The sequence below is a fragment of the Malaclemys terrapin genome, chromosome 5, assembly GCF_027887155.1.
Source record: "Malaclemys terrapin pileata isolate rMalTer1 chromosome 5, rMalTer1.hap1, whole genome shotgun sequence".
Lineage (NCBI taxonomy): Eukaryota > Metazoa > Chordata > Testudines > Emydidae > Malaclemys > Malaclemys terrapin.
Window position 1 is genome coordinate 24,803,179 of NC_071509.1, and position 25,610 is coordinate 24,828,788.

At 42.6% G+C, this 25,610-nt stretch overlaps 1 protein-coding gene across 2 annotated transcripts in view; it reads right to left on the bottom strand.

The window, feature by feature from the left end:
* TBC1D14 (TBC1 domain family member 14) overlaps positions 1-25,610 on the bottom strand; it is a 106,576-nt gene that overhangs the window by 49,143 nt on the left and 31,823 nt on the right. For both annotated transcript variants that reach the window (XM_054029205.1, XM_054029206.1), the window contains one exon: positions 17,321-17,441. In XM_054029205.1, the coding sequence (XP_053885180.1) occupies positions 17,321-17,441 (121 nt within the window). The remainder of the gene's footprint in view (positions 1-17,320; positions 17,442-25,610) is intronic.

The window sequence follows — 25,610 nt, forward strand, 5'->3', positions numbered from 1 at the left end:
CACACCCTGAACCCTCATCCGCAGTCCCACCCCAGAGCCCACACCCCAATCCTCTACCCCAGCCTTGAGCCTCTCATCCCCAGCCCCACCCCAGAGCCCGCACCCCTAGCCGGAGCCCTTACCTCCCTGCACCCCAATCCTCTGCCCTAGCCCTGAACCCCTCATCCCTGGCCCCACACCCCTAGCCACAGTCCTCACCCTCCCAACCTCTCGGCCACACCCCCACCACATGTCACACATCACCTCCATATTGAGGCACATAACAAAATTCATTCCGCACATGAGTGGGAAAAGTTAGTGGGAACGCTGCTCTCAGTCCATAATCAAAAAGTAGCTTTGAAGCTTCAACACAGATCTTTTTTAAATTGTCTGTATAGTATTTGAATTAAAGATTTAAATAAAGAAATATAAAACAGTTTCAGACAATCTAGTAATTCCTTCCCCTCTTAAACTTCCTTTCCTTGGTGTTGTTATTCTACTAGACCCCCAGGAAAAACAGGTAGATAGAACAGGACTGATTAGAAGGCAGGAGAGGTCACCTAATGACAGGAGAACTACTCTACTCTAGACAGAGTGCTGTGTCTAAACTGGAAAAATGGTGTTTCAAAACATGTTAGCTAACATGAGTTAATTAATATGTCTTTAAACACAGTTTACCACAGAATAGATAATACAAAGGTGGATTAGGGTTTTGTGGGGCCCTGAGCCAGAGCAAGTGGGAGCCCTTCCCCACCCCTTCTGCCTGCAGTCATCCCCCCACCGCACCTCCCGCTTCTGACGGGGAAATGGAGTCGGGGCACAGGGGCTTCCCATGCTCCCCAGTAGGAGCGCCGGGTGGGCAGAAGCCCCCATGCTCCAACCCCACTCCCCGGCAGGAGTGCAGGGCAGGCGGAGCAGGTTGGGGGCATGCCCATTTTTCTGGGGCCCACCAGTTGGCCCACTGGCTAATCCGCCACTGCCCCAGTGATGTTTAAGAATGTATTAGCTGGTCTTAGTTTGATAGATTCTAAACATAGTATTGATGACATTGAGGATTTAATCATCTATGTACATAGATGGGCCCCATCACCATAACATCTGAGTGTCATGTGGTCACTATCTTGGAAAATAAATCTTGTGCAACTCACGCACAATAAATGGATAAATTTTAAACAATGATTCAGAAATGCTAATTAGGAATTCAAGAAAGTATCTGAAGCAACAGAGCATTTGAAATAGAAAAGCTTTCAATGTGATACCTGGATATCCGGAGTTCAAACTTTACATCAGGTATGAATGGCATAAGTGTACAGGACCAAACTAAAAGCTAAAATCATGATGAGAAAAGCATGTGGGCAATAGTCTTCCTGTGGTAAACCTTTGTGGTTTCATCTAGTGAGAGCAGACTATAATGCAGCTCTTTTTGAGGTTGAAATATACAGGAGTTTTCAACTCAACAGAACTGTCATCAACCAAGAAACTCTTTCATCAATAATGCACCTTTCAAAGAGTTCATTTGGCAGAGATGGAAACCTGATGAAATTGAAAGGTACTGCTATGGAGTCAAAAATAAGTCGCATGTTGGTTTAAACACGTATCTGCACATTAATAAGGGGCAGCTGGTAACACTACTTTTAGATTGCTTAGCACTATAAAACATTGAGGTTGCCCATCCAAATACATAACAATATAGTCTTTAGTTACACAATTCCATGCTACTTTTTCCACAATACACCTTCCTTATTCAGAATACAGGACGCTGCACAAAGAAGCAGAATTAAGGTTGTAGAGGCAATTGCAAACTTGGCATTTCCTAAATTTTGAATGTTTGACTTTACAATCATAATATTGTCTCACTGTGCACCCCGTATCTAATCTCAGCGCCGCCACCTGATGTCTCTTGTCTTATACTTGAGTTTGTAAGCTGTTTGGGGCAGGAAACAGCCTTTTAGTTCTATATTTGTATAGCAACTAGCATAATGGAGTCCTGGTCCATGACTAGGGCTCCTTGGCACTATGGTAATACAAGTAAGGATTAACATACAAAAAAATACATTAAAAGAAAGTTGTAAGGATAGAGCAGGGGTAGGCAACCTATGGCACGCGCTGATTTTCAGTGGCACTCACACTGCCCAGGTCCTGGCCACCGGTCCGGGGGGGCTCTGCATTTTAATTTAATTTTAAATGAAGCTTCTTAAACATTTTAGAAACCTTATTTACTTTACATACAACAATAGTTTAGTTATATATTATAGACGTAGAGAAAGAGACCTTCTAAAAACATTAAAATGTATGACTGGCACGCAAAACCTTAAATTAAATTAGAGTGAATAAATGAAGACTCAGCACACCACTTCTGAAAGGTTGCCGACCTCTGGGATAGAGTGATCAGAAATAACATCATTTCAAGTGTCTACTATAAAATGGAACCAAAAATAAAAAAAAAGAGAAAGCATGTAGGTCATCTATTCAAGATGACAATTTAAAGTCTGACCTTTCAATTTTGTTTTGTTTTCAAACAAGATGTATAGGAGCAAAACCAAAAGCTATTCTTAGAACTGCAAATATCATTGATATTATTGAAAAACTAGATCAACTTCATCCTATTAGTCTTCACAGATTCTATTTATAAACAAGATCACTGTTACGGCTAATTAACTGAAGAGCTAATAGAAGTTACTGAAAATGATAAAAGGAAAACAATAGGATGCAAACAATTTAAGTTGATAAGGAACACTAACAAGCACGAAGTGGCCAGCTAATCAACATACCAAACCAAAGAGCAACAAGGCTTAACACTACACAAAGCATCAACCATCACAGCAAGATTAATGACAGAGTATACTTAGAACAACAAGGACTCTGTTTGACTTAAGAACTATTTCCTAGCCTAAATAAAATTCAAGGATGATAACTAGAGCTCTCTGGAAGATTACATTGCCATTTCACAGCATATTTTTGTTCTGCACCGGAACGAAAACAAAAAACTTTCAAAATGGTTTCACAAAACAACTGTGGCTTCTAACATGTATTTCCCAAACTGAATGACGACTCTCTGGGAAAGACATGTAAAGAACTGGAGGCAACTGAAGTAGACTTATCAGCTGACCTACTAGAACAGAGGTGGGCAAACTACGGCCCACGGGCCACATGCAGCCCACGGGACCATCCTGCCCAGCCCCTGAGCTCCTGGCTGGGGAAGTTAGCCCCCGGCCCTCCCACACTGTTCCCCCTTCCCCCACAGCCTTAGCTCGCCCCGTCGCTGGTCCAATGCTCTGGGTGGCGGGGCTGCTAACTCTTGCCTGGCAGTGCAGCTGCACAGCCGGCCGGACCCGGTGCTCTGTGCCGCGCGGTGGCGTGGCTGGCTCTAGCCGGGTGGCACGGATGCCTGTCCTGGTGCTCTGGGAGGCGCGGTTGTAGTGCCACCAGCCACCAGCGCTCCAGGCTGTGCGGTAAGGGGGCAGGGAGCGGGGAGGTTGGATAGAGGGCAGGGGAGTTTGGGGTGGTGGTGTGGATAGGGGTCAGGGCAGTGAGAGGGTGGGGAATGGGGGGTTGAATGGGGTCAGGGGTCCCAGGGAGCATTGGGGGGCAGTCAGGGCAGGGGTTCCAGGTGTGGTCAGGGAGAAGGGATGGTTGGATGGGGCACGGGTCTGGGGGGAGAAGGGAGCAGTCAGGAATGAGAGGAGGGGTTGGATGGGGGTAGCGGGGGGCAATCAGGGGTGGGGGATCCGGGGGGGGTCAGGAGACAGGGAGCAGGAGGGCGTGGATAGGGCAGGGATCCCAGGGGGGCCGTCAGGGAACAGGATGGGGCAGGAGTCCCGGGGGGGGGGAAAAGGGCTGTCGGGGGCCAAGGAGCAGGGGTGGGGGGTCGGATAGGGGGCAGGGGCTGGGCCACACCTGGCTGTTTGGGGAGGCACAGCCTCCCCTAACTGGCCCTCCATACAATTTTGGAACCCCGATGTGGCCTTCAGGCCAAAAAGTTTGCCCGCCCCTGTACTAGAAGAACTTTATGACAGTAAAATGTACTTTCAACACAGATTAAGTAAAAACTCCACAGGAGATTCTGAACTTTATCTCAAAGAACAAACTACACTTAGTATTTCCCAACGTTTACATAGTATGTCATAGCTTCATAGATTCAGGCCAAAAGGGACCACTGATCATCTCCTCTTACCTCCTGTTACACTTGGGGGGATTCTGTGCCTAAAAATTCTGCAAATTTTATTTGTCAAAATAATGCAATATAATCACACCAGTTTCAATTGTTTTGGTAAGTTATTTAAAACTACAATACAGGAAAAAGTCACAATAACTATTCAGCATGTCCTAAACACATGAAAATTAAGTTACAAATACTTGTTAACCAATACCCTGCATTCTAGTTATAATCCTGGATTTTCATTTAAATTACTTTGCAGAACACCAAACGGAGGGGGGAAGGGGGAGGGAAGTAGAATGTCATTTTAAATGGCTCAGACTTTCAAACGTCATACATACACATCAAAGTCATACAGTTTTGCTAATCATTGTCCTGAACCTAGCTAGGTACTTTGGGAAGTGCTTGGTTCGGATTGTCCTGACATTTTATTGAGTGCGTGGTAAATGTTTATTTGCCCTCAAAAGTCTTTTTTTTTTTTTTAAATGGGTAAGTAAAAAAATCTAATCCCACTGTGCCACTTTGGCACAGGAAAAAAGTGAGAAAGTGCATAGATCTTCCTAGCTGATTCCCTTACTGTCATTCATAAGGCTTTACATCACTCTGTCAATGTAGGGGCCTTAAAACTTCTACAAGTTTTTATGCTCCTGGGGGAATTGACTGAGAATGGGAACAGTTAACAGAGTAATTAACAATGTTACTATGCATACAGGTTGCTACATTTCTGCCTCAGAGACTGAAATCAATTAACCAGCAACATTAGCAAAATGTGGGTTTTTTACAAAAGCTATTTGCTTTAACTTAAAAACAATTTTCAGTAACATAACACTAATATTTAATTAAGTGTTTTGTCAATTCTCAAGAAGTTACATTTTACTAGGCAGACAGGCTGCTACACTTCTGCCTTGGGGACAGAGCCTTCCTCCTGCATAACAGAGAGACCTACCCTCCTCCACGCCCCTGGAGTCGCAGTATCAAGAGAGAGGGACAGTCTCTCTCTGACTTGTTGGCTAGTCCTGCCCCCTGCGCCGAGCCTCCTCCTGCAGTGATTTTCATCTCTGAAGCTGGTCCAGGCACACTGGAACAGATGTGCTGCCTGGGAAGAGACACGCATCCCCCCACAGATTTCTTGTGTGTTTTTCTGCGTGGGGGGCACAGAAATGTGGTCCATATGAATTCCGCACCTCTGCATCGCCACAGAATTCTGTCAGGAGTACCTCCTGGATAGCACAGACACAGAACTTTCCAACAATACTTCCTAGAGCATATTTTTTTATAAAAATATCCAATCTTGATTTTAAAATTATCAGTGGAGAATCCACCATGACTCTTGGTAAATTGTTCCAATGGTAAATTACTCATCGTTTTTACGCCTTATTTCCAGTCTGAATTTGTCTAGCTTCAACTTCCAGCAACTGCTATTACATCCTTCTTTGGTAGATTGAAATCTTTGTTCCCCATGTAGGTATTTGCAGACTACTCAAGTCACCCCTTATCTCCTCTTTGTTAAACTAAATAGATTGAGCTCTTTGAGTCTATCACTATAAGGAAGTGGTTCATAACCAGGGATACATGTACTGATGGGGGTACACAGAGGTATTCTGAGGGGTACAGCAACTTGTCTAGTTCAATGTTTTTCAAGTTGGGGGGTCGCAGGACTAGTTTTGGGGTGGTTGCAAGTGAAGGGCCAGTGTTAGGGGGTGGTAAGAAGGGCTGCACGTCACAGGGGGCCCCATGAAACTAAGTTACATGCTTCAGCCCCAGGCAGCTGGGATCGGGCTTGATCCCTGGGTGGTGAGGCTCAGGCTTCACACTCCTGAAAGAGGTACAGTAATCTGGAAAGGTTGAGAACCACTGTTATAAGGCATGTTTTCTAATCCTTTAATCTTTCTCATGGCTCTTCTCTGAACCCTCTCCAATTTATCAACATTCGTCTTGAACTGTAGACGCAGAACTCCAGAAGCGGTCACACCACTACCAAATACCTAGGTAAAATAACCTCTCTACTCCTACTCAAGCTTCCCCTGTTTATGCATCCCAGGATTAAATTTGCTCTTTTGGCCAGAACATTACACTGGATGCTTATGTTCAGCTAGTTATTAACCACCAACCCCAAAACTTTTTCAGAGTCACTTCTTCCCAGGAAAAAGTCCCCCAACTTCTTTGTTCCCAGATGTATACACTTACATTTAGCCATATTCAAGTATATATTGTTTGTGCCCAGTTTACCAACCAATCTAAACTGCGCTCAATCAGTGACCTGTCCTTTTCATTAGTTACCACTCCCCCAAATTTTTGCATCATCTGCAAATTTTTATCAGTGATGATTTTATGTTTTCTTCCAGGTTGCTGATAAAGATATTAAATAGCATAGGGCCAAGAACTCCCCATTGAAAACAGACCTGCTTGATAATTGCCCATTTACAGTTGCATTTTGAGACCTATTAGCCAGTGTCACATTAAAAAAATTAGAATATACAATTAATCAAAGTGTCATGCAGCACCAAGTCAAACGCCTTACAGAAGTCCAAGTACATTACATCAAAACTATTACTTTTATCAACCAAATTTATAATTTCATCAAAAAACAAAGTTTGACAGGATCTATTTTCCATAAACCCTCATTGACTTGTATTAATTACATTACCTACCTTTAATTCTTTTATTAATTTAGTCCCTTATCAGCCACTCTATTATCTTGCCCAGGATCAACATCATGCTGACAAGCCTGTAATGACCTAGGTCACCCCATTTACCCTCTTTAAAACTTGGCACAACATTAGCTTTTCTTCCCATCTTCTGGAACTTCCAAGACCTATTGAAAAAATCAACATTAAAGGTCCAGCGAGCTCCTGAGCTAGTCCTTTTAAAGCTCTTGGATGCAAGTGTGACATTACCCAGGGTACAATCTGAACAGATGGACAGCTATGTCCCCTCAATTCTCCAGCCTGGGGTGCCTTTTACCTGGCTTCGCTGTGAGAATTACCACTCCTGGTCTGCACTTACACAGCCTCCATCACGTACTGAGTACCTCCATCATGTAAATCACTCCAGGCTATATTCTGTGAGTTCTTTAGCCAGCTTCTGCCCTTATATAAATCCATGGTACACCCACATCTTGAATACTGCGTACGGATGTGGTCTCCTCATCTCAAAAAAGGTATACTGGCATTAGAAAAAGTTCAGAGAAGGACAACTAAAATGATTAGGGGTTTGGAACGGGTCCCATATGAGAGAGATTAAAGAGGCTAGGACTTTTCAGCTTGGAAAAGAGGAGACTAAGGGGGGATATGATAGAGGTATATAAAATCATGAGTGGTGTGGACAAAGTGAATAAGGAAAAGTTATTTACTTGTTCCCATAATTTAAGAACTAGGGGCCACCAAATGAAATTAATGGACAGCAGGTTAAAAATATATAAAAGGAAGTTCTTCTTCAGACTGCACGCAGTCAACCTGTGGAACTCCTTGCCTGAGGAGGTTGTGAAGGCTAGGACTATAACAGGGTTTAAAAGAGAACTGGATAAATTCATGGTGGTTAAGTCCATTAATGGCTATTAGCCAGGATGGGTAAGGAATGGTGTCCCTAGCCTCTGTCCGTCAGAGGATGGAGATGGATGGCAGGAGAGAGATCACTTGATCACTGCCTGTTAGGTTCACTACCTCTGGGGCACCTGGCATTGGCCACTGTCGGCAGACAGGATGCTGGGCTGGATGGACCCTTGGTCTGACCCAGTATGGCCATTCTTATGTTCTTCTCGCGAATTACAGCGCAGGGCAACACCAGCAAACTCCCAATCCCAGACCTTCCCCAGAAATGTGCATCCTGTACTGCCCAGCACCCTCCTGGACAATACAAGCTCATATAAAGTCTGTCAGTTCATTAATAAAAAATGATATGCACAAATCCTGTTATCTCAAATGGAGTTACCTTAACACTTCAATCCAAACACACTGGTTTAGATATAAAAATAAAATAAGTTTATTAAATACAGAAAGACAGATTTTAAGTGATTACAAATTATGAGGCATAAAAGTAAGAATTGGTTACAAGAAAATAAAAATGTAGGCCTTATGGTATGGGAATAAGCATCTTTATCACTGTAATTGTGTCCATCCTATGGGGGCTGTACCACTTTAGCTATAATAGTACAGTTAAAGCAGTACAGCTGCTGAGTGTAGAAAAGGCCCAAAAGAATCTGAACTACAGCATTGTTTTTTTGGACAGAGAGCAAGTGACAACACAAGCGCCAATAACAAAGTTTTCGTTCCTTTCTAATATTGTATTTTTCATTCCCTTTGTTACTGTTACTTTCACATGCAGACAGAAACCTAGAAAGCTCAGATTTCTCAGGAGCTAAGGGAGATTCTGTTAACACAACTATCTAGACATTAATAATCAGCCATACACTTCTTGGTATTGGAATCGTATAAGCCCATTTGTAACTTTACAAACCCTTTGTAATTTGCCTTTAACTCTTTAGTAAAAGAGTATTTTGCAATCTAATTACATAGGCAGTTCTTCCCAGTATTGGGGCTCCTCTGCTCCTTCTTTTAGGGTTTAAGTGTTACCAAAAACCTGCAAGAATCTTCTGCACTAGATAAGTTCCACCCTGGGTATTATGTGAACCTGAGTGGTTGAAAACACTTGCCAGTATTTCTACTCTTTCTATGAAACCACCTATTGTCATGCTCGTGTTCAAAATCCAGAAAGACGACTGATGTGTATGCTGGGGAGGATAATTTACACTGAATGTAAGGGACCCAAATCTCTGCATATTTAAGAGGTGTTTGTTCACTCCATATTATAATATGGTACCACAAACCCTACACTTACAGACATATGCTGGGTTCCCAACTCACTCATAAGGCCTTCTAAAAAATTTTCCTTTAGACCAACTTCCATTCTTGGTTTCAACCCTAAAGTGACTTATGGCAGAAGGATTAAGGAAGATACTTTTTATTGTGAAGGAGGGAGCTCATACTTAAAAAAAAAAATCCTTTGGTTTATTTAGGGGGCAGTTACAGAAGAATTATAGGAAGGAATTTAAATTACCTCTCAGGACATGGCTAAAATCTCTCTTCTTTCAATATACATCACTCTCCTCAGAGTAATAACTTATTGCCTAGGACCTTGCTAGTTACAGCCGACTTTACAATTTGAGAATATAAAACAAACCAGCTGATTCATGCGGTCACACCCTTACAACATATCACTTCCTGATAAGGAAATGGCTTTAAGAATGTACAAGATTATGCAGATACAGTTAACACAGGACCACTTCAAATGGGTTTATGAACAGACCCTGAAAAAAAGCTCTCTGTGTAAGCTCAAAAGCTTGTCTCCTTCACCAAAAGAAGTTGGTCCAATAAAAGGCCCTCACTCACCTTGTCTCTCTTTATGAGCACAAGATACGTACAATTCTGTTCCCTCCTACCCTACAAGGTTTATATTCAGGGAGTCCTTGGGTGAAATCCTGGCCCCATTTTAATGGGAATTTTGCAATTATCTTCACAAGGATTTTACCCATTGTCTTTAAATGACTCTCCACTCACTCAGTTATTTAGTTTGGCTGTTTTACAACTTTTGACATATAGGTAACGCAAACAACTTGTTTAGCCGGTTTGACCTAACAGGCCTTTTGAAGGTAATTAGTATTCAAAACTGATCAAACAGGTGTGTCTTTTACATGCACTGAGCTTGTCTACACAAAATTACAATCAGTTTTATTCAACTGTTTATCTAATTTCATTTTTAAGACAGTGCAAAATCCCGGTGTGAACACTCAGCTATAGCAGGTATATATGCTTATCAGCTAATGAACTGGCTCTATCAGATGTCAAAATCATTAATTGTAATTGGTTTTTCATGTGACTGATTAGGATAATAAAACAAAACAAAAAAATTACATGGGAGAGAGGTTGGGACCCTAAGAAAGCTCTCTCAATTTTTCATAGTTCAAAGATTTGTTTCCCTCACCCTATTTCCCCCCCCCAAAAGAAACCAAACAAACATCCAGTTTTATACTGAAACATGTCCTAAAATTATACTTTCACAGTTCAGGGAAACAGTGCCTGTATTTCCCTTCCACGGGCACTCGCTTTTAAGCTTCCGGCTCCACAGCCACCACCTCTGTTGGGCGGAGACCCCTATCTCTCTCCCTCCTGACCAGAGTTTTTCCAGGCTGCACAGTTCACCACCTACGCTGAGAGTTCCCCAGCAAGCCAGGCTGCCTAAACAGGCCTCTCTGCACTCTGCTTTCTCCTCATAGGCTATGAACAGTTCTAATTGCCCACAGTTACGAGTTACCACACAGCTCTTTCTAAGCGAACATTTATTCTTAAGATGAAAGCATTACAGAGAAAACACCAGTCTTATGGGGCCTCAGCAGATCAAAGTCCTTCCAATCCTTCCCAGGAAGGATTGGAAGCCCCATTGGACAGAAGGCCCTGTTTGTCTGTCTGATCAGAAAGAAGGCTCAGAGTCCATTTAAACTCAGACTATTTATCCAACAGTCTTTTATCTGTTGACTCTGGAGAATACAGTTTGAACTAGTACACCTCTACCCCGATATAACGCAACCCGATATAACACGGGTTCGCATATAGCGTGGTAACCCTGGGGCTGCGGCAGCAGGGCTCGGCCGGCGATTTAAAGGGCCTGGGCTCCCCGCAGCGGCCGGAGCCCGGGGCTCTTTAAATCACCGTCGAAGCCCTGCCGCCGCTACCCTGATATAACGGGGTTTCACCGTTAACGTGGTAGGGATTTTTGGCTCCTGAGGACTGCGTTATATCCGGGTAGAGGTGTATATATGATCCTTTTCTCTGCAGGTGTTACAGCCTGAGTGAATTTGCCTAATCACCCCCTACTGTTTTTATTTCCATGAGGGGGTGACCATGCTCCCCCGGAGCTATATACTATCCCTGGTCCACAGTGATATACAAGCTTGCCATATCTGTCACATAATTCTTGTGAATTTCTTTTAGTCCCAAATGAGACTGATGGAAGTAAAAAAAATACCAAGTACTTAATAAATTAGGGTACATGAAAACTCTGAAGATTTTTAAAAGATCTGGTTGCCCCCTTCAAAACTGAACTGGTCTTGCAAATTCTAATGGTTACATCTAGTTGGGGGTGGAGGGAGGTGGGGGGAACAAAAACAAAAAACTTGTCTTGTACCCATCTGGTTGAAGAACCAGAAGAGTGAATCATGAATAAGCCAGTGACTTCACCCTATGAGTCTAATCAAAATACATGGCTAGTCACAGGGCTCCGCTTAGCTGTCCTGGCACAGTATTCCCAGAAAGGACTGATGTCTGGGCCAAAGCAAGAGCAGCTGACTTGACCAAATATTCAATGTATCAGCTATTTTGACCTGCTCACAATGCTAAAGAGAATCCTGGCAGGAAAATCCAATCAGATTGGATTTCCCAAGATTTGGGAGGTGTGGAGATAGAGTACTGCACATTCTATTATTCCCTAATGTCAGGCTATCCTGTTGGGCTTTTATAAATACAAGGAAAGTTCTAAAATCTAAACAATTTACTCACAGACGTGACAGTTTGTGGAAGGAGGAAGAATCAGCATTGAGCAAAACTGAGGAGAATGGATAGCTTAGGAGACGGATAATGGAATACAGAGCATCTCTTCTGTAGGATGCCAACTAGAATTAACTCAGGCAACTCATGTCAGGATTTATTGACAGGTCTGCTGCTCAGGAGCCTACATGAAGTAAGTTTGTAGACTCAGTCCCACTCCAAGCAGGCACGTAGCTGTTTTGCATCATTAAAGCCATCACAACTGGCAGATTGTGGGGATCACTGATGCAGATAGTTAATGCTTCCCTACAAACAAGCAGGATGCAAGCCAACTTTAAACAGGCAGTAGAAAGGCCCCTGCTCAAAAAGCGGTCTCCGTTTTAATTACCTCATCAATATCCAACCAGTCTCTAGCTTTCCACTGTTGGAAAAGTTAAGAGGTAGTGGGACCAGAGCAGTTACATATGCATTTTGACCTCATTCATCTGCAAGTGTGGCTTTAAACACAGCTTTGTTACAGAAATTCCGTAAGTCATGGGTAATTATTTTCTCCTCATAACTAAGGTAAGGTGTCCATCTGATTGTTAGCTCTATCAGGGGCTTGAGGTTCCATGAACTGAGAGGTGTTAGCAGGACTTTGTGTAAGAGGATAGGAAGGCCCTTCAATGGTCTTATTTCACTCAAATTACAAAAGGTAACAAAGTACTTTGCTTGCTCTCCTGTGGGATTCTACAGGTATCTCTCTCATCACCACTCCCATTTAATGCATAAAGGAGAGGAGACAGAGTATACTTCTGGTCTGCAATGTCTGGTCTGCACCCAGTTGATGGGTAACATTCAAAGGCACATCTCCTTTAGTTTGCTGTGCTCTCAGTACCTGGAAGACATGGTGACAATTAGGAGAAAACTAACTTGATTCAATCTCAAGCTGGAAGTGACACTATAAAATGGAGAACAATCTGAACAACAGGTAGCAATGGCAGTTTTATTTAACCTTTGCTGATATAGTCACTGGACTATTAGATCTATTGCTGATTCTAGATGCCAAGATTATAGCTGTGGCATGCAGAGCCTTTTACTCTTTTCTACTCTTTCTATAATCTAAGGGTGGAGAAAACAATCAGTTATGTGCACTAGTGTTTGTGGGCTTTGTACAAATAGTGAATCTAGAGACGAATATTAGGCTATGCAGCCCCAAGTGGTCTGGGATACAGGTATCTCAGAGATAGCTTCCCTCCCTATGGCGCACCTGCTGGGCTGTTTTTGTCATGGTGTTTGACCTCCAGAGCACATAGGATTCTTGTCTTGTGCTCCCAATGAAAAACCCATGGTCTCAAACCTGATCCCTCAAGTAGTCTCCCAGAACTAGGGTTTGGAGAGCTTCAGGTTGGAATGTAATACCAGTCTATTTGGTCAGATTTCAGAATTTACCTTTCACTGATATACTACTAGTAGTTAGGTACAGGAATTCCTGAATTAAAATTTTTGCAGTGATAGTCACAAACAGAAGTTTAAGTAAATTTCTCTTGACCCCTCAAGTAGGAATATGGCACATATTACGCTCTAATGTTGCAGTCCTAGACTTTAAGTTCTCTCTTTCTGGGCCCGATCTGCACCCAGATTTTGCACAGACATTCTTGTAAACAAACCTTATGTAACAACTTCTTTATTGAAGACCAATAAAAGATAGTTTAATACTTTCCTTTCCTCTGAAACAATAGAACAGACATTTTCCCTGAACAGACAGCATTCAAAAAACATGATCGTGACTTCTAATTTTAGAGAGACAAGGTGGGTGAGGAAATGGTTTTTTATTTGACCAACTTCTGTTGGTGAGAGACACAAGCTTTCAAGATTACATAGAGCTCTTCTTCAGGACCTGTAAAAGATATCACCTCACCTATCTTGTCTCTCTAATACCCTGGAATCAACACAGCTACAACAATACTGCATACTTCTCATTTTAGGAAGATTTAATAGCACAAACTATTAATCAAGTTGCTTGGCACTTCCCATTGTAATACCCTGCTTTCTGTTGTTTATAACTCTTCCAAACTTTAACCAATTAGGCTAAAATTTTCCATTTCAGGTACTGCCTTAGGCTGAACATTTTTGGAAAGTTTTAGCCAAAATGGTTCAGCTGTTTCCAAGAGCAAGGTAATGAGAAGTACATTGACTTGCAATGTCATAATTATAATTTTATATACACATATACATATACATACACAGGCGAGCCTGTCTCTCCAGCACGCTCACTGATTCCTCTGCTGATGCCCAAGCAGCATGAGGGAGGGAGCCGCCTGACTTCTATGCAAGGGGGGGGAAGAAGAGCCAGACTGGGGGAAAAGGGAAAGGAGTAGATTAACCAAGCTCCTATCCCAGACTAGGACAGAAGGGGGTGGGAAAGAGAAACTGACTAGAACGGGGGGGGGGGGGGGGGGGGAGGGGAAGATCCAGCCCTGCTGATGTAGGTGTCAATGACAAATGTCTGTTTTTCAGTTTGCTTTTTTAAAAACCTAAAAATCTGCACACAAAAACTACATTAAAAATAGTATGTGATCATGTAATTAAAGACTCTGATAATATATACATGCAGAAAAAATAGGTGAATTAAGTAACTTCTGAGTGCTTGATTTTGCAACTGTAATAAAGTTTTTTAAAGTAATTTTTTGGGTAAAATAGAACAGTTTACAACTGATAAAATATATTAAAGACTGAATGAGACCCTGCATTATTAGCATTCACAATGCTCTTACCGTATATGCTGAAACATCTATCCTAGTAAACAATTATTCTAGATTAAATCTTCATAGGACAGACTTAGGGTATGTCTACACTTGCAGAGTTTGTGCGCTGTAAGTTTCACAGGTGATAGGGAACCGGTGAAGGAAAAGCGCTGGTTTGTGTACTCACTTAATTCCTCAGGCATCAGAGAGTGTTTACACTAACAGCACTTCCATCCCAGATGAGAGCAGCGCTATAGGACAGTTATCCCACAGTGCAGCTCTCTCAATAGGTCTTTCGGGGGGGGGGGGAAGGTGAGCAGACATTCTGGTCCCTGCTCAGTGCCCCATGATGCACTGCTCCATGTCCCAGCAGGCCCATTACTTCCTTGTTTCTTTCGTGGCATTTTTAAAAAAAACCCTGCTGTCTGGCTGCTTTCCCCGCCATATCTACAAGCAAAGGAAAAGGGAAAGGGAGTTTCAAGCTTCCCGGGGTTTACGGGGGAGGGGCGTCCATTTACCTGGCGTCAGAGAAGCAGAGATGCTAGCCAAAGTGGTCACTTTGGAACTGTGGGATATCCTCTGGAGGCCAAAAGGTGTTTACACAGGTAGAACAGGTCTTCACTTTCACAACAGCACAAAAAGAACAGTGGAAAGAACTGAATGCCTCTCGTGAAAGTGGTTTTCTTTTTGCGGTGAAACTTCTGAGTTTCACCGCAAAAAGTCATTAACAAGTGTAGACGCTCCCATAGTTTTAGCACAAAAAAGGGACACTTTGTGCTTTAAATGGCAAGTGTAGACATAGCCTTACATCACAACATACAAATGACTGAAATTAAAATCATTCATTCCTCTCTACCAGCAGAGCAGCTATGCTATTTCTCATGGCCCCAACTTCTCTCTCTAGGAAGAGTGGTGGCTGATTGGCTAAGGAGCTTGACTACAATCCTAAAGATCGAGACTTGCTCAATCTCACACTGAAAGGCTACTTCCAGTTCGCCCAGCTGTAAAATGGGTACCTGATTCATTAGATTAGGTCAGTCAAAGGCTGCCTTAGGTCCGACATGATGCTGGGCATTTTACTCCCTTCTGTACCACTGGCTATGAAACTGATGTGCCTTAGCCACCTCAGCCCGATGAGCCATTGACTCAGGGGAGCTTTGACACAGCCTTTCCACAGTTTGAACAGAGTCAGCTATTCTTCTGTTCTTTCAAGTCTGAACTATGGTATCTAAAGTTTCAGAATTTCCACATTTTGAAAATTAGTTTCAGGAAAGAGGCAAACGAAACTTAACAGATAACTTTCTGAAAACATTTCTATTTATATTTGAGAGCAATTAGGGAAGACTGTTTAAACACTTCCAGTTCAGCCAGAAACTCAACTGGCTAGTGTGAGTGAGTGTGATTAAAGCCTTTTGAGAAAAATACTGCATATCATTGTAAATGACTGTTTACCCTTTTCTAAAGAATCCCACTATAAGATTTAACAGGTGCAGTATTTGGGAATACTGAATAGTTAAGGGTACTGGTAAGTTCTGTTCCTATTGAAGAGATAAAGTACAGAACAGCAAACAATTGAAATTACAGGGAACAGTCATATTCTGCCATAGGGCCTAGAAAGACTCCAGGAATCAATGGTGGTAAGTGTTCACATCAAGAGTCAGGCGCACAGATGGCCATTTGAAAAGCACCACTTCAGTAATTTTAGAAGTTTTCAGGGAAAGGAATACTTCAGGGCAGAACTTGAAAAAATCCTCTTCCCAAATATAAGTGCGAAGCTCCTTCCAGTAACTGGGGTGGAAGAGTTTAAGCCAATTTCTGAATAATTTAACACTTCATTAAGAGTCAATTTTCTAGCTATTCTAGTTGCAAAGATGTTTCACATGACAACCGAGGACTTGTATACACAACAAAGTTGTCAAGCTTTAATTATACCAGCACAGTTAAAGCACTACAAAGCCCCGCTAGCATGGGCGCATTTACACTAATATAAGTGAGCTTATACCACTATATCTTACTTCTATACAAAGTGACCAATCAAATATCCCAGCATAAGGTATTTTTATATTGGTATAACTGCACCCACACAGGTATATCAGTTAAAAAAAAAGGTGTCATACTCCTGATAGTTACCAGTATAAAAATCTGTGTGTACCAAACAAGTACCACTCAGTGGTACTCTTCCCTATCCCCCAGCTCCTTCATGTTATAACTATAGTTACACAGTTTATCTATCCAGAACGTTTCAGGCAGCCCTTTTCAGGTTAGGCTGCTAAATTATTGTAGTAATCTTGCAGGCTGGACACATCTAAATTTGAGATTAAAAAGTCTAACACAGACAAACCCTTTGAAATTAATTATATTGAGTTGGCTAATTTCATCTATGAAATTAAAACACTACAGCATAAGTAATCCACCCCCCTGAGAGGTGGTAGCTAAGATAATGGGAGAATTCTCCCTTCAACCTAGCGCTGTCTACATGGGGGTTAGCTCGGTTTAACTGCGTCACTTATGGGTGTGGATTTTTCACACCCTTGAGTGACAGTTATACCAATTTAATTTCCTAGGGTAGACCAGGTCCTAGTTTAGGCAAGGCCTGAGTGTCCAACCCTACCAGCATGATAATGAAGATGTTAAACTGTATTGAGACAAGGTGCTAAGCTTATTACTATTTTTAAACTGGCACTCAGACTAGCTAACTGGATTTAAAAAATATATATAATTCAAAGAAAGAACATTCTGAGTGTGGGAGGTAGGTTGTTTGTTCCAGCCCATCACTCAAAATTCTATTTGTAATTTTGTTTGTTTGAAGGGCTAAATATGCTTCAGAGACATGGATGTAAATCACACAACTTAACCAGCCTCAATGTGCAACAGTAACCCTAAAGCAAAGGAAACCCCAAAAATAAAGGATAAGCAAATACCTTCTGTATTCTCTTTGGATCTTTCTGTGAACTCTCTCTCAAAGGTACTTTTCCAAATAACTTCCAGCCCAAATCATTTTGTTTCTCCAGTCTTGTGTTTTGTTTTCTAGTAAACAAATTCCTACACAAAGAAAAGATTCATAAGGATTAAAAGGAATTTAACATTGACCAGGAAGGTAGTTAATTTGCACACTTTTTTTAGTCAAGCTGTTTGTACTGTCCTGTGTAGTACCAGTTGTACCTGCAGAGGGTACGTGACTTCAGGGCAGGGATTCCCTTCTTTGTGTAGCACCCCAAACAAGCTAAGTACTGAAAGTTATCTCCAACTTTATGTCTTACCTAATCAAGTTCCTAAAAATATCTTCCATTATTGACAAAATAATGTCTAGACCGTGTCTGCACTAGACTATTTCTCTCTCAAATGTCCCACTGTTGCAGCTCCAAAGGGCCTAGTGATAGCAGAAGCGCTAGTATACACAAGTCTCAAGGAGGAATGACAGGCTTTCAAGTAACATGTCATTTAACTCTGCTTACAGCAAGTTTACACAAAACAGCAGCTACCAGTACATCAGGCACCATTCAGACTGCACTGATAGCAGTAAGCATGGGAAAGTCCAGGGAAACTGTACTTGTGTATATGAGGCCTTCAATATGGAAGTGACATTATCAAGACTTGTTATAGACAATATCCGAAGTTCCCTCTTAGTTTCATCTACATGTGTTGGATGGAATTTTCCCACTGTTGCTATCACAAGTTCAGCTCACGTGGTGGTAACTAACAATGGCAGAATTACTGGCCAGCAGCCTTTGTAAGCGGTTTTGTGTAGACCTTCTCCGAACAGGATTAGATGATGCTGTGTTTACAGTATCAGCTGGTCCCTTCTTTCACTCACGCTTCCAACATAGTTACCACTGGTGGAGCGGAATTGGTGGTAGCAAGTGGCAGTTGAAGCAAAAGTATCCTAGTATAGCGACAACCGTAGTCTCAGAGGAAATCTGATAAATAATTCATGCATTTGGCTAAAAGGGCAGGAAATAGAGTCAATTACTCCAGATGCCTTGAAACAAAAACCCATACACAAATGAGAAGAAACTCAAATACAAAAATCTCCTGTGCCCTGCATATAAGTGTTACAAAACCAGGATTTTAAATTTACATTTATGGGAAAACATTCATTCTTCCCTGCAGCTGGTTCACTTGTTTTGCCTGCTGCAGTTGCAATGGAATGTATTCTAGAGCATTGCAGTGTTTAAGGCACCCCTTCTATTTAATTTATGACTGATAAGCTCTTTTAGTAACCTAACCAGCTCAACATCTCCAAGTGCTTTGTTCTCATAAGATATTATTATTGCAATTATGGAAACTGTTACATTGTAGGCAACCGTATAAAAGTCTATGCCCTATTTGGCCTGCTTCAATTAAAAACAAACAAAAAAAACCACACACACATTAAATCTCTCCTTAAAGAGGCCAATAGCAGATATGAAATGTACTAATTCTGATGTCTGCTAAATATCTCAAACTAACCAGTTTATTTATATATGTACTATTACATAAGCAAAGGCTATACAATGTAGACCAGTAAATGTTCACAGCTAAGTAAACAGTTCTCAGTAGCTTACAATGTTTTATATTGACCTGCCATCAAAAACTGGCAAACTGTCCCATTGCCTTGTTTCTGCTGAGCACATATGAATCCATTATAGGCAACACTGATCCACACATTCCATAACTGATTTATTTGGGGGAAGGCCTAATAATGTAATCACAATGTGTGTGTGTGTGTGTCTGTATTGTAATTGAGCTATTTTTACTGGTTTAGGAATACCTACCTCAAACACAAAAATCTTATTTACAAGAATGGATTATGTGCCTTGATACACTCAGGAGTATACTTAACTTGAAGGTCCTCTTTGGTTATCAGATTAAGATACAGATAAGATCAAGAAGTTTACTAAGGAGTATGGAAATCACTACTAGTCAGAGGCAGCTGGTGTTCAAAGTAAGTGGTGGGGCCACACCTCCTACGCACACAAGCTGGCCATTTTTTCCATATTGAAAATATGAGACAATGAGGGAAAAGGGAATGTTTTGGTGACAGGTTATGGAAACTGGCTAAGAAAAGGGAGAAACCTAGTGCCCAGTTTCTCATCTTCCACTACCTGTTTATTTTCAGAACGTAAAAAGACATTTTACAATAAATCATGGGAGGGGAGAAAGTGTTACTCCCCAATTCACCCTCCCCACCCCCCATATCCTGTCTACATGCCCATTCATCTACAATCAGGTCTGCCAAGCCAGCTCAAATCCCTCAAACCTCAGCTTGTTGTGGAATCATCACCAAGACAGCAGGTTGTATTGCACCCGACAGTAAAAAAGCAACATTGGTAGCCATGTCATCATCAACAGGGCTTAGTCTCATCATCCCTCAATGATCAACCCTCCCTTCTAAGTGTTCTGATATTACCATCCCTATCAATGTTCAGATATCAATTATCATCCATATCTTTGTCACTGCTATTATTTACAGAAATATCACTCCCAGTTCCAATAATACTGAGCTACAGGCATGCACACCACCACCACCTGACTTGCAACAATAATGACTAGGTAGAATTTACAAGGCAATTATAGAACCATATTAAGAAGTCTGAATACCCTGGTGAGTTAAATAAAGGATTATTGTATGAACCATTAGGGCTCCTACTTAGGAAGAGGATTTCACGGAGGTTGAATTTTATTTACACCAAAATACACCACACTGCCTATAAACAATTTAAAAAAACCAGTTCTACCTGAGCAGGTAACATAATGGTGAGTTTAATTGGGGAGATATGGACTTTGGAAGAGACAATTTCATACAACACTTAATATTTGTTCAAGAGATGGTGAATATATGAGGATCATCATTTTTAAGAAGATTACTATTGTGGAAATGCAAGAAAGGGACAAAGGAAATACCAAATGTCAGGATCCCGACAAAAGGAAGAAAGGATAGCAGCAGAATACGGACCCTGGACTTAGAAAAAACAGACTGACTCCCTCAGGGAACTAATGGGCAGGATCCCCTGGGAAGCGAATATGAGGCAGAAAGGAGTCCAGGAGAGCTGGCTGTATTTTAAGGAAGCCTTATTGAGGGCACAGGAACAAACCATGCTGATGTGCAGAAAGAATAGCAAATCTGGCAGGCGATCAGCTTGGCTTAACAGAGAAATCTTCAGTGAGCTTAAACACAAAAAGGAAGTTTACAAGATGTGGAAACTTGGACAGATGACTAGGGAGGAGTATAAAAATATTGCTCGAGCATGCAGGGGAGTAATCAGGCAGGCCAAAGAACAACTGGAGTTGCAGCTAGTAAGGGATGTGAAGGATAACAAGAAGGGTTTCTACAGGTATGTTAGCAATAAGAAGGCGGTCAGGGAAAGTGTGGGATCATTACTGAATGGGGGGAAGCAACATAGTGACAGTGATGTGAAAAAAGCTGAAGTACTCAAAGCTTTTTTTGCCTCAGTCTTCACAGACAAGGTCAGCTCCCAGATTGCTGCACTGGGCAGCACACTATGGGGAGGAGGTGAGCAGCCCTCAGTAGTGAAAGAACAGGTTAAGGATTATTTAGAAAAGCTGGACATGCACAAGTCCATGGAATCAGATGCAATGCATCCGAGGTTGCTGAGGGAGTTGGCTAATGTAATTGCAGAGCCATTGGCCATTATCTTTTAAAATTCGTGGCCATCGGGGGAAGTCCCAGACGATTGGAAAAAGGCAAATATAGTGCCCATATTTAAAAAAGGGAAAAAAGGAGAATCCGAGGAACTACAGACCTGCCAGCCTCACCTCAGTCCCTGGAAAAATCATAGAGCAGGTCTTCAAGAAATCCATTTTGAAGCACTTGGAGGAGAGGAAGGTGATCAGGAACAGTCAACGTGGATTCACCAAGGGCAAGTCATACTTGACCAACCTGATTGCCTTCTATGATGAGATAACTGGCTCTGTGGATATGGGGAAAGTAGTGGATGTGATATACCCTGACTTTAGCAAAGCTTTTGATACCGTCTCCCACAGTATTCTTGCCAGCAAGTTAAAGAAGTATGGATTGGATGAATGGACTATAAGGTGGATAGAAAGCTGGCTAGATCGTCAGGCTCAACAGGTGGTGTTCAACAGCTCAATGTCGAGTTGGCAGCTGGTATTAAACAGAGTGCCTGAGGGGTCAGTTCTGGGGCAGGTTTTGATCATTAAATGATTTGGATGATGGGATGGATTGCACCCTCAGCAAATTTGCAGAGGACACTAAGCTGAGGGGAGAGGGAGCAATGCTGGACAGTAGGGATAGCGTCCAGAGTGACCTAGACAAATTGGAGGAGGATTGCACCAAAAGAAATCTGATGAGGTTCTACAAGGACAAGTGCAGAGTCCTGCACTTAGGACAGAAGAATCCCATGCACTACTACAGGCTGGGGACCGACTGGCTAAGCAGCAGTTCTGCAGAAAAGGACCTGGGGATTACAGTCGATGAGAAGCTGGATATGAGTCAACAGTGTGCTCTAGTTGCCAAGAAGGCCAACGGCATTTTGGGCTGCATTAGTAGAAGTATTGCCAGAAGATCAAGGGAAGTGATTACAATACAGACCCATATACGCGCCGCTGTCTGGAGTCAAGCCATCACGATTGCGTGTTAACGGACCGCGGGTTAAGAAGGCCATGCTGAAATATCTTAAAAATATTTATTTTTTTATACATACACACACACACACACGTACGTACGTACATATAATTATCTAGGATTACATACGTACTCACAGCGTCCCAAATACTGCAGGCCTATCTGTTAACAGCGCTTTGCAAGAATATAAATTCAAATGTGTAATCTAATAAAAACATTATTACTACACAGCCATTAAAGTAACTCAGGACACTTACCAGTATGGGGCGGGGGCAGCTCTGGCCCCTGGAAGGGGCAGGGCTAGAGGTCAGCATCACCCAGCCAGCCCTTCCAGGCCGCCTGGTCTGTATTGCCCGGGGTTCCCATGGTGATTTAAAGGGCTACTGCGGTAGCAGTGTCTGGAGCTCGGGGCCCTTTTAAATCACCGGCCTCGGGGCAGCTGCTCCCTTTGCCCCTCCCCCCGGTTGGCAGCCGAGGGGGTCAAAGGGGCCGGGACCTTAAAGCGCTGCAGTGTCTTTTGCTGCACTTTAACCTTGCTTCGCCTCCCCCATCGGTGGCCCTGCTGGTAGGGTCCCTACCAGCAGGGCCGCTCACGGGGTGGAGGGTGGGGGGGAAGGGGCAGCAACATTAAAGCGCTGCCGCCCCTTTTCCCCCCTCTCCCCCCGTCGGCAGTAAAGACGTACAACATGTTTCCACTCTGCACTTCCTGTTGATTTCTAGATCAGTGAGTTAGTGAGCAAATCTGTAGCGCTACATAGCAAGTGCCTGTACCGCGTGTTAATGAGTCTCGCGTGTCAAATAGCTAGCACTGGGAGGCATGGCACTACCGCGTGTTAAGTGGGTCTAATGTATTCCCCTCTACTTAGCACTGGTTAGGTCACATCTGGAGCATTGCATCCAGTTTTGGGCCCCCCCACTACAGAACGTATGTGGACAAATTGGAGAGAGTCCAAAGGAGGGCAACAAAAATGATTAGGGGGCTGGGGCACATAACTTATGAGGAGAGTCTGAGAAAACTGGGCTTATTTAGTTTGCAGAAAAGAAAAAAGAGTGGGGGGGGGGGTTCCAAGGAGGATGGAGCTAGGTTGTTCTCAGTGGTGGAAGATAACAGAACAAAGAGCAATGGTCTCAAGATGTAGTGGGGGAGGTCTAGGTTGGATATTAGGAAAAAATATTTCACTAGGAGAGTGGTGAAGCACTGGAATGGGTTACCCTAGGGAGGTGGTGGAATCTCTATAAGAGGTTTTTAAGGCTTGACTTGACAAAGCTCTGGCTGGGATGATTTAGTTGGGGTTGGTCCTGCTTTGAGCAGGGGGTTGGGCTAGATGACTAGATGACCTCCTGAGGTCTCTTGCAACCCTAATCTTCTATTATTCTAATGAAGAATGGTGTGATGAAAATAGAATGGAAAACCAAACCTGCTACCATAGGAAACACTCTGTACAAACAAGTATAACCAAAACTTCTGGTAGAGCAAAGATTTTCTTTATAGTCATCATTAGATCTGGAGTCATGGGCAGGGCCGGATTTCCCATCAGGCACAGTACCTATGGGTGCCGATATTCTAGGGGCACCTAAAAATCCAAATGTTGCCACTCCCAGGTCCTGGCCGGGTTGAGCACTCCTCGCTCAGCCTGGTGGACAGAGTCACCTCCCAACGGGGCCGGGGATTGCAGCCAGGGGGCAGGGCTTGGGAGAGTGGGTTTCTGAAGAGGTTTGTGGGGGGCTCTAGGCAGTGAGGGTGGGGAGCGCTGGACAGTGGGAGAGGTCTGTCTTGGGGTGCTGGGCAGTGGGGGGGTGTCTGTGGGGCGCCTAAATGTTTAAAGTGGTGGGGCACCACCACCGCCCAAGGTGGCTTGGAGCTCTTAACTGCCACAGGCAGGCGGGGGGCTCTGAACCACCACAGGCGGCCGCAGCTCCCGGCCGCTGCAGCTGGCAGGGAAGCCCAGTGCCTGGGGTGCCCAAGATGTAAATCCAGCCCTGGGCTAGAATTTTTAGCCACAAACTATCTTCATTCCCTCAGCCAATTCCAAAACAAAGTCTTAGATATTTATGAGCTCATGTCAAACAGAATGATCAAAAAGAGCTGAATATATATAGCATGGTTAAAAGAAAACTGGGGACATAGTCTACAAATATCTTAAGAGGATAAATGCTGTGGAATTAGAAGAATTTAAAATAGTAAACCAAAGGTATAAGAGTATGTGAAATGAAACTAACAAAACATTTAGGCTATACATCATGAAGTGCCCCTGATATCAAGTTGTATTAGGTTGTGAAAGTCTTGCACAGTCGCCAAAACCAGAATATCACTTGATACTTGTAGAACTAGACTAGAATGAACACTAGAATACGTACTGTAGGGAACAAAACTGCATTACCTCAAGAAGGCAGACTGGATGATGAACAAATAACTGTTTTTCAACTCCAACCTTTGTACAGTCTGCCCGTTTGTCATTGGACAGGTATATTATATTACAAAAAGCAACCATAATTGACACAGGGGGGAGGGATAGCTCAGTGGGTTGAGCATTGGCCTGCTAAACCCACGGTTGTGAGTTCAATCCTTGAGGGGGCCACTTGGGGATCTGGGGCAAAATCAGTACTTGGTCCTGCTAGTGAAGGCAGGGGGCTGGACTCAATGACCTTTCAAGGTCCCTTCCAGTTCTAGGAGATAGGATATCTCCATATATTTAAAAACAAAAACAAAAAACAAAAAAAAAAAACCAAACACACCACAACACTGACAGGCATCCTTTATGGCCACCTCCACAAATTACAAGAATTTAATATACTATGAAACCTAGACGCGAGTGTACCTGAGTTGAGGTACATTCCGTTGTAAGTATATCCAAGCTCAAATTCACTTCTTTGTAAATGAAATGCTTCCAGGGATGTGGAATCCTTTTCACAAAGATGATAGTCATGTGATTTTTCCCCCCTTCCCCTTTTCCCCCCCCGTCAACCCCTACTGGAGGGTACTAGTACTTGCTATGCCTACACGATAATTTCTTCCTCCCAGTGAGATTTAAAACTACAGTCTATTCTTATCCTGAGAGCAAAGAGAAGATAAGCTAGTACAATAAATGTACAAATAAGGTATTCGTTCTACTCTCTGCTAGGTATTTGCACAAAGAATTGAAGTATACACAGAAAGGCCAAATTCACACATTTCTCTTGAATCCAACCTAGCAATCTCACGTTCTTCCTATTTCAATTTACACAAAAGTATTAATAGAGAGTCTTTTACAATTCACTACTAGTCCACCACCAAAAATAAATTAACATTACAACTAAAGGGAGCTACGTAGAGAAGCAGCATTTTTCTTTAAGTATACACAGAAGCGGGCAAACAGGAATTACAAGGTATAAAAAACAGTAAGTCTAGTCTCCATGTTATTGTGATTTTCAAGTCTAAAAGTAAGAGGATAGTTCTCTTTCAGGGTTTGTTTTTGTTGTGGATTTTATTTATTTATCCTGCAGCATTTGCTATTCTATTTCATAGACTGAACCATCTTTTGTAACACAAAGTTTGTTATACGCTGATTACTTATTTCTCATGAGATCCTTCAAGTGTAAGGAACAATTCTACCCAGGGATTTCTCATTAACCTGTCACTGTAGTTC